The sequence below is a fragment of the Haplochromis burtoni genome, unplaced genomic scaffold, assembly GCF_018398535.1.
Source record: "Haplochromis burtoni strain Fernald_Lab_line unplaced genomic scaffold, NCSU_Asbu1 Contig_988, whole genome shotgun sequence".
NCBI classification, from domain to species: domain Eukaryota; kingdom Metazoa; phylum Chordata; class Actinopteri; order Cichliformes; family Cichlidae; genus Haplochromis; species Haplochromis burtoni.
The window spans coordinates 46,912-56,970 of record NW_024583349.1 but is presented as its reverse complement, the minus strand read 5'-3'; the positions used below and the strand labels follow the sequence as shown (position 1 = coordinate 56,970).

Here is a 10,059-nt window from a genome sequence, read left to right as displayed (position 1 = left end):
AAAAAAAAAAAAAAAAAACCCACAAAATTTTGTTTTCTCTAGTAGAAGAAATTAAACACTATCAGAAGATTCTTTATAAATAGATAGCATTGTTGTGGATTATAAGGAATAAGCATTAACATATCTACTGTTAAGCTGTAAAAACAAGTAGACATCTAACATGAATGTTTTATATGATAATTTTCAAAGATATCAAAGTATATAGTCAGTCTCACCTTACAGATTTTTGTGTCCTAATCGATCCGCTGCATCGTCCATTGGCAAGGTGGTCGGAGTGTGTTCGAAGAATGTGATTCCAAAATTAGCTGTAAACACGATATTCTTTGACACATCCATCTATGCCACAAACTTCACGGAAATCTGGACTATGGCTATGTGCAGAATTAATATGACTCAGTAGGTATTTGAGGGTCAGACCCACAAAAACGATGTAGATAACACAGCGCCAAATCATTTTGTTTTACTGGTCTGTGAACTACTTTTCCCATAAAGTCAAGATAACCAGGATTATTCCATTATGGGGTAGGAATGGCTATCCTAATTCAGTGCCTCATAACAGCTGTAGTAAGTAATAGTACCCACACGTCAGTATTTACAGAACATAATATAACTAAATAGTCAAATATTTAAATATATATCATTTTATAGGTATAAAAGAGCGAACTAAACCATTTCCGTACACAAGAAAAAAAAAACATGGCGCCGGTGAGGTCGGCTGCCGTCACGACTGCTCCGACCACTTTTTCTTTGTCTTTGTTTTTTAAGTTAGTTTTAAGTTAGTTTTCAGCGTTTCTAAATCGGCAAAATCATCACCATTGGGTACATTAGGTATGACAGTGACACTCTTGTTTATCTCTTACTATCTCTTACCGTACACTACTAAATCTCCATTTGCACTATTTGCCTATTTGCACTACTCTGCCTGGTTTACACTCAATGTCAATGTCATTTACCCTTACCTGAATATTGTATATTGTATATTGCATAGCTTTCTTGTTAATTTGTATTGTATTTATTTATTTAAATTTTTACTTTTTAATTATTTTATTTGCATTTTTTAATCACTCTCTTATATTTAAATGTTCATTTGCTATTTCATCTAGGGTTTGAGAGTAACGAAATAAATTTCTATTCTCTGTATGTCCTGTACATGTGGCAGAATTGACAAATAAAGTTGACTTTGACTTTCTTTCTATTGGTATACAATGTACTCACAATAGAGCTGGGCGATAGAACGATAACGATATGTATCGCGATATAACTTTTACTCGATAGAGAAATTAAGCTATCGCGATAGACCTCGCCGCTCTTGTCCTCTTAAAAAAAAAAAAAAAAAAAAAAGGTCAGCCAATCCAAATTAAGTAGCGCAGAGCCGAACCAATCACAGCCGCAGCGTCACGTCGCGTGACTTGTTACGTACAGCACAAGTGCCAAGCCGCACGTGTGTTTGTTTGGGAAGCAGCCAGCGGGTAATGGAGCCAGCGCGTAATGGAGGAAATGAGTGTGCCGACTAGAAAAATCAACCGAGCGTGACCGAAGAGAAAACAGATGATGGTTCCAATGCCGGAGAGATTGTCGAACGGAAGAGCCATAGAAGTTCCGTAGTGTGAAGGTATTTCGGCTATTTCAAGTCTGACAAAAAACAGAGTAGCGTGCACTGTAAATTGTGCCGAAAGCAAGTCTGGAAATACAATAAACTGGTGCATGCGTCACACTGTGCGCCACGTTATTGTTTCGGTGAAATGAATTTCTACAATACTGTTACTGTTAATTCTACTCTCTGCAGTGTTTAAATGCTTACATATACACACAGTTACTGTCCCTCCACACATACGACTCGGTTCTGCTTCTATGCCCCAGCTTTGTTTACTTTTTCCCACCGAGGCTTCTAGACTTCTGATTGGCCAACATTTCTGCACGGTTAGGAATCTAGCGCCACCTGCTGCTTTGGCATGTTCATAGCAGCGTTTTCCTTCATTTCTCGCCTTTATGTGTGGACGGGATTATTTTTTAAAACGAAAACGGAAAATCTCCGTTTTCAAAAATACCCGTGTACGTGTGGACTAGTCAGTGCGACCAATGGTCGAATGCGACCAAATTTCTCCATGGTGCGACTAATAAAAAATACTTGGTTGCACCGGTGCAACCAAGTATTTTCTCAGAAAAAAAAGTTTCAGCAACCCTGAAAGTCTCCGTGTGTTCAACAACAGACACACATTATGCCCATGTCGTGTTCTAAACCAATCAGAGATACTCAGAGGCGGGGACCTCTGTGATTGGCCGTGGTCCAGATATTCCTGCAGACCTACTTGTGTTTACGTTTGAAAGTGCGGGCAGATAGAGAAGGGTGAGTAGCCCAGGTCAGAAGTGTATGAAGTTGGTATTGAGAAAATATGAAAAGAACAATTGATAACTTTTTCGTTAAGTTAAGGCCTGATCAGTCCAAAATTCTGAGCCAGCGCTCTGACACGGAGCCATCAACCTCTCTGTTTTTGTCAAACACTGGTCCGGAGACGGCATCAGAAAATGAGCCACATACGATCGACTCCCAGCCGGAGTCCACTGAAAGTAAAAGTGAGAAAATGTATAAATTTCGAATCGAGTGGCTTGACCAGTTTCCCTGGCTAAGATACAGCCAAGCTGACAATATGATGCACTGCATTTATTGTCGCGAGTGTGGAAAGACCATGGCCGGCAATACTGCATTTGTCACTGGTGCTAATACGTTTCGAATTGAAACGCTGAAAAAGCATACAGCATCGAGAAGACACATTATATGCCGCGATAAATGCTCTGCCAAAATGTCCCCGCTCCCCACTGCCTTTCAGCGGCAGGCAGGAGTAAACAGGTCATTGGAGGAGGCCGAGATGATCATTAAGTTTAACATCGCCTACAATATTGCAAAAGAAGAAGTTCCGTTTACTAAGTTCAAGTCAGAAATAACTCTTCACAAGAAAAATGGCTTGGACATAAACCCCACATACAGCAATGATGTTGCGTGCGCCCAGTTTATAGGCGTCATCGCTGACACACTGAAAAAAAAGACGTCAGTGGAAATTGCGAACAGTACATACATGGCCTTCCTGATCGATGGAGACACAGACATCGCCACAAAAGAATGTGTCATTGTGTACGCTCGTATCTTGCAAAAAGGAAGGCCAGCGAATATACTGATTGGACACATTGAGGTTGAGCATGCCCATGCCCAAGGTAAGCCATGTCATGTCACGTAGCCTATGTATATGATTAATAATATTACGTCGTGTTACTGAATTAACCATATCTAGCATATTCTTATCATTGAAAATTAAACATAGCAATAATACATGAATATAGAAACTCAAACTGAAAAAGACTGCATTGTAAACTTTTGATTTGATAAGTAAATGGTATTTTTTTAAATTTGTTTAGGAATTTATGCTGCCTCAAAGAAAGCATTTGCTGCTCTTGGGGACCAGTGCAGTAACTGGTTGGATAAAATCATTGCTATGGGGGCTGATGGAGCTGCTGTTAATTTGGGCAGCAAAGGGGGTGTCATAGCCCTTCTGCAGCAGGAGGCAGGTGACCACATTGTGCCATTCCACTGTATGCCTCACAGGTAAGACTAGAAGACAAGAAATGACTGACACTCTAAAGTCACTGTGTGGGTTAATTTCTTTTATAGAGCAGATATATCTACATTTAAAAGTTTACTATCGTTTCAGATTGGAATTGGCAGTGTTGTCAGTTCAGAGGGACATTCCAATGATCAGGCAGTTGTATGACCTTCTCCATTTAATTTGGAAAACGTATCATTTCAGCCCAAAATCAATGAGAGAGCTTAGGGTCATTGGGGCTGACTTGGGAGTAAATGTGCTGGTGCCCAGTGGGGTGAAGGGAACAAGGCGGCTCCCACATGTTTCAAGGGCCCTGGAGACCTTTCTGAAACCAGGGCAGTTCACTACTGTGTACCGCCACATGGACTATTTGGCAGGTTCCTCTTCTAATGCAGACATTGCAGGCCGAGCTACGAAGGTCAGTGCATTATTTCTGAATATTCTTTTTATTTTAGCGAATTACGCAATTGTTATTGACTTTATATTTTTTAAGAATGTAGTTCATCAATGTTCTAGGTGACTAATTTTTATTGTTGTATCATACAGGTTAGGAAATCAATGGAAGATGCCACTTTTGTGGCCTTTTGCCATTTTATTACAGATGTGTTCAGTGGCATTAGTAAGTTTAGCCTCCTACTTCAAAGGAATGATGTCATCTTACCACAGGTAAGTGAGATAAAGTGGGATGTGTAAATATGAACTGTGTTTGTGGTCATCTTCAACTTTTTAAAAAAATACAGCACTGTTATACCCAAACAGTTCGTTTACAGCCTGGAACAAATGCTGGTGACCACAGAGATAATGGTTGCAAGACCCAAGCCTCATGGAAGACTTTCAGAGTTCCTGAATGATATGAGGCTGCAGAGGAGGCAGCAGGATAAAGAGGGTGAAATGGCAGTCTACAAATTCCAGGTAGGCCTACATATAGCTGTGTCTCATATTTAAACAGAACACTATTTATTATTTTATTATTATTTTTTATTTATATTTGCACACATATTTCTAATATCAATATCACAATCTCTATTTATCGTTTATGCAATGCACAGACAATAACACTCAAAGGAGATGCATCAACTCTGGCTGAAGATGGTGTTGCTGCAACTAAACTTAAAAAAGTAATGGATGCAACAATCAAATCCACTGTGAAAAATCTGAAAGCAAGATTCAGCAGTCTCCTAGGCAAGTGTATTAAATACATGTAGATAAGAAATATTTTTATTATTGTTAACAGCATTGTTATATTTTTATTTTCATTTATTTAAATGTATTTGTTCTTACAACAGAGGATAGTGCTTCTGAATCAGCCACAACCAAAGCTGTCAAATGCTTCAACATTTTCAATCATGATAGCTGGCCAGAGAACAAAGAGGATTTAGTGGATCATGGTGCTGATGACCTTGCTTTTCTCTTGGATCACTTCTCCACAGTCCTGAGAAGGTAGCTGGTGGATTGCTACGATATCATGTGTGCTGGTCGTTGATATGTTGTTTATGTGAACACTGATTAGCTGTGTAAACCACATCATTTTCAGAAATGGTGTAAACGCAGAGCTTGCAAAAGAAGAGTTTGTAAGTTTGAAGCTGTTAATTGCCAGGATGTTCAAAGACAAGACCTACCTCAGCCTTTGGGAGCTCATGTTGACCAGAGAGCCGTACTGCTCAGAGTACAAGGTCAGTTTTGGTTGATGTTCTTTCCTAAGATTGTGTGAGTTTTGCTATCTAACACAAATTTGTTCAACAAATCTCTTGAATGTATTTTTCTCTCAGAACATCCTGCATCTTGTACACATTATGCTGGTCCTACCTGTCTCAGCTGCGGTATGTGAAAGAGGGTTCTCTGCACAGAAGAGAATTAAATCAGACACAAGAGCATCCCTTCATTCAGAGACAGTGGATGACCTGATAAGAATCAGTGTGGAGGGGCCAAGTCTGGAAGATTTTGATGCTAGAGAGAGCGTGGCAAGCTGGTTCACCCAAGGTGAAAGATCAAGAAGGCCAAATTACAGGAGCTGGCCATCTGAGGGGCATGTGACTGCAATGGAAGACAATCCATAAGATGTCAAGTTGTTCGGATATTGAAATGTTCAGTGTGAAGCCTTTGACACTTTGAGGAACTTTTTTATTTAGTTTTTTTTTAAATTTAATATATCTTGAGATGTTTTAAATTTGTTTAATGTTTAAATTTCAGCTCATGAAGCACTTTAAGCACAAGCATTTTTAAGTAATCTTTCTTGTAGAACTTTGCTACAAATAAAGAGCTTTGTGTTGAAAGGTTGTTAGTTAATCATTTACAAATCAAAAAAACGTGAACATGTAAAACTGCGGTGTTAAGTAATGCAGTTAAAAGATTTGGGTACGCCTAACTTTTCTGCTTGTACGCCTAAATTTTGTGCTGGTGCGCCTAAATTTTATTTTTAGGCGCACCAGTGCAACCATGGCAAAAAGTTAGTCTAGAGCCCTGACGTGTGGACGTAGCCTCAGTCTCTGTACAGCTGCCAGGTACTGACCGTCTTGAGTACGTGCAACACATTGTCAAAAGAAACAGAGAAAAATATGAGAAAAACAGTGAGGAGATCGAGAGCGCTGTTGAGGAATATGAGCAGAACAGAGGTGTGACTGACGAATGGTGTAATCTGGCACCTGAATCAGATCTCGTAAGGTTGCCACTTGTTGAACAAGAAAGAGAGCGAGACAATGAAAATGAACAGGAAGATGTGCCCGACTACAGCCGTCAGGCTGATGCTTCAACAGAAGTCAGAGCCATCAGGGAACCCCCTGCTATTGATCCCACATTGTTACGTCAGATGTTTCAAAATCTGAATAAGAAGCAAGCCTGCATATTTTATGCAGTTAGAGACTGGTGCATTAAAAGAGTCTGTGCTCTAAATCCAGAGCAGTTTTTCTTTTATATTAATGGTGGTGCTGGAACAGGAAAATCACATCTTATCAAATGCATCTACTCAGAAGCATCTAAGATACTGAGCAAAGTGCCCAGATATGCAGACGACGTTGACATATCAAAACCCACTGTCCTGTTAACTGCTTTCACTGGGACTGCAGCTTTTAACATTTCTGGAACAACACTGCATTCTCTTCTCAAGCTGCCTAGAAGCTTAAAACCTCCCATTCAGGGACTTGGCAATCAGCTGGATGAAGTCAGATCAGAACTTTTGAATGCTGAAATAATCGTCATTGACGAAGTGTCTATGGTGTCAAGACATCTGTTTGCATATGTAGATGCAAGACTCAAACAGATCAAAGGGACTCGGAGACCCTTTGGAGGCATGTCAGTCATTGCTGTCGGAGACTTCTATCAGCTACCCCCAGTGCGACAGTCTAAACCTCTCTGTGTGCACGACCCGTCCGAGATCGACCTGTGGCGGGAGCATTTTCAGATGATCACTCTGACTGAGATTATGCGTCAGAAAGATGATGTTGTCTTTGCTGAGATGCTGAACAGAATTCGTGTAAAAGGAAAGTTGGATGAGCTTTGCGAAGCAGATAGAAATTTGTTGTTACAGGCCATAACTGAACCAGCCCATTGTCCGACTGATGCATTGCACATTTTTGCAACTAATAAAGAAGTGGATGCACACAACTCTTCAACACTGGCTCTGCTCCACACTCATATCATTGACATCCATGCAGATGATTATAGAAAAGATCCTAGAACTGGCAGAATGGCACTTCAAGACAGACCATTGAAAGGAGGTAAAAACGAGTTACCAGACACACTGAAAGTTGCAGAAGGAGCTCGTGTCATGCTCACCAGAAACATTGACATACAAAATGGTTTGGTTAATGGAGCTTTTGGAAAACTACTTAGAGTAGTTCACTCTGAAAACGACCAACACATCATCAAGCTTGGACTTAAAATGGATAATGAGACATCTGGAAAGAATAACCGCACACCAGCAGACGACATGGTGTACATTGAGAGAGCAGAGGAGAATCTGAAGCAGAAAGGAGTGGTACGAAGACAGTTCCCAGTGAAGCTGGCCTTTGCATGTACAATACATAAGGTACAGGGTATGACAACTACATCAGCTGTTGTCTCTCTTAAGAGCATTTTTGAGCCCGGCATGGCCTACGTAGCTGTCAGTAGAGTGACGTCTCTCAGTGGACTGTATCTTCTTGATATGGAGGAGAAAAAAATATTCACCAACCCAGAAATCACTGCAGCACTTGAGAACATGAGACAAGCCAACCTTGATGACATGATGCCTCTTCTACACGTGAGACAAACCCTCAGCAGGTCAGAGGTTTTCACCATTGTTCATCATAATACAGAGGGACTGCCAGCTCACATTAATGACATCAAAAGTCACCATGAATTGTGTCTAGCAGATGTTTTGTGCCTAACAGAAACACACCTGCGGGGCTCTTTTGTCGCAGAGAGTCTCCACTTGGAAAATTACAATTTGTTCAAACGCAACAGACACCTGTCCTACACAAACTTTCCCCAGATGGCAAACAGAAGTGGTGGTGGAGTTGCTGTTTATGTGAAAAGTGACATTCAAGTGCATGAAAAACAGTACATTCATAATGTAACTGACCTTGAATTTCTGGCTTTAAAGGTTGAAGCACCAGTCAGTGCTCTGATTGCAGTTGTGTACAGACCTCCAGGCTACACTCTGAGGCCATTCCTGAAAAACCTGGTAAGCCTGTTAGACTCATTGGAGATCATGGACTGTCATCCCATCATAGTTTGTGGTGATTTTAATGAGAATGTTTTATCCAGTGCAAACAAACCAATCCTGGAGCTGTTTGAGTCTAGGGGATACGCACAGGTCATCACTGCCCCTACCACAGAGAAGAACACACTGCTTGACCTAATTTTCATTTCTCAGCCAGACGATGTCTCCATTCTGGAGTCATGAAGACTACCATAGTTACCATGACCCAGTATACTGTGTATTGTCCTGTGATGATTCATGATCTAGATCTTTGACTACAGTAAGTAATTTCTAGTACTTAAGAAAGTCGATATTTAAAAGTTGACTTAAGAAACGCCCTGCATTGCAGTATAATGTTTGAATTGTTTACATAAAATACAATTACATGAATTAAGTAATGATATCAGTAAAAGATGACAATTTTATTTATTACAGAAAATCTAAAATTCACTAACAGTAACCTATAAATGTCAGAAAAATCAAATATAGCAGTTTAAAATGAATAGTGTAGGCATATCCTCTCTGCAGCCAGGCTTCAACATCCTGCCAGGCTGCCCCAGTCTCACTGTGGCTGGGAGGGAGGGAGGGTGGACCAGAGGATTGCCTACACAACACATAAATGTTCAACAGCTTCTTCATTGTTTCTGAGAGAACAATAATGACTAAAGGTTGCTTTTTAAAAAAACAAACAAACAAACAAACCTAATTACAGCAATAATGACAGTTAAGCCACTTTATGTGTGCCTCTATTTTGAAATACTATTTACAAAAATGTTATTATTTTGGTTTGTTATAAACTTTAAACTTTTTCAAAAGTATACGATTATATTTTTGGACAAATTTTTCTATGAAACATACATTTTTATGAGCTTTTATCATGTTTCGGCCAGTGCATTTATTAGGGTGGGTCTGGGTTGATAACTGCACATTTCTGGCCAGAAATGTTTCAGCAGCGTTACATATGTAGTACATATGTAACACTTGCTTTCTGTTACCAGCTGATACCCTACATTTGTATAGACATTGGATGGTGTGAGGTTGGGGAGTTGAGTGGGAGGGGGGGGGGGGGTACGGTGATTGAGGTTTCCTTTTTTTTTTTTTTTTTTTTTTAAGAGAGACACAGTCCTCCTGTGTCTTCTCCAAGCTTCACATGTAAAATCCAACAGTGTGAAGCACATAGCAGCCAGAAACTGTAATGCCACAGATCAGAGAAACTTCATCATCACCATCTTCATCGCCATACGATCAGAGCGTGAGACTTCACATCTGGAGCACAGGAGAGATTCTGTGATAAGTCTCCTTCTAGCTTGTCCCACAAGCAGTCGGTGAGATTTACTACAACAAAAAGGGTTAATGACATAATTTCCATGAAAACATGTATTCATTCTTTGTGAAGTGTTTAAATTGTGTTTTCACTTGACCTTAGGAGTGTTAGAGTGTATTGTAATGTCTGTACTCAGGTGTTTCCCTCTGTGATCCATCCCCTTCAGAGCTGAGACACTCAGGACTGAACAGACTGCACAGTTTCTGTGACTGAGCCTCCAAAACACCTTCTTTGAAACCACTCATGATAGAAGGGCTTCATATTTGCAGCAGCACTACTACAGGTATTCAGTTTATTACAGGATGTGTTTGTTTCTTAGGACCAGCTCTGAGTGCACACTACCTAACATATACACCTTTCTGTTCATTACAAACCAACTACTCTGGATCATATGGCCAGTTGGCAGGAATGTTGCTGCAGGAAAACATCCCTGGAGATCACCATCATTGTCAGACTGATTG

The 10,059-nt window shown here is 40.2% G+C and overlaps 1 protein-coding gene across 1 annotated transcript; it reads left to right on the top strand.

Moving 5' to 3' along the window:
• The first annotated feature begins 2,801 nt into the window (after positions 1–2,801).
• On the top strand, positions 2,802–8,453 carry LOC121812967. The gene is made up of 11 exons (XM_042216277.1): positions 2,802–3,210; positions 3,412–3,598; positions 3,801–4,014; positions 4,143–4,262; positions 4,356–4,508; positions 4,646–4,778; positions 4,883–5,036; positions 5,131–5,269; positions 5,366–5,576; positions 6,074–8,256; positions 8,340–8,453. Exons 1-11 carry the CDS (start codon positions 2,802–2,804, stop codon positions 8,367–8,369), a joined length of 3,933 nt encoding a protein of 1,310 aa, XP_042072211.1. The 3' UTR covers positions 8,370–8,453.
• Positions 8,454–10,059: the final 1,606 nt, after the last annotated feature.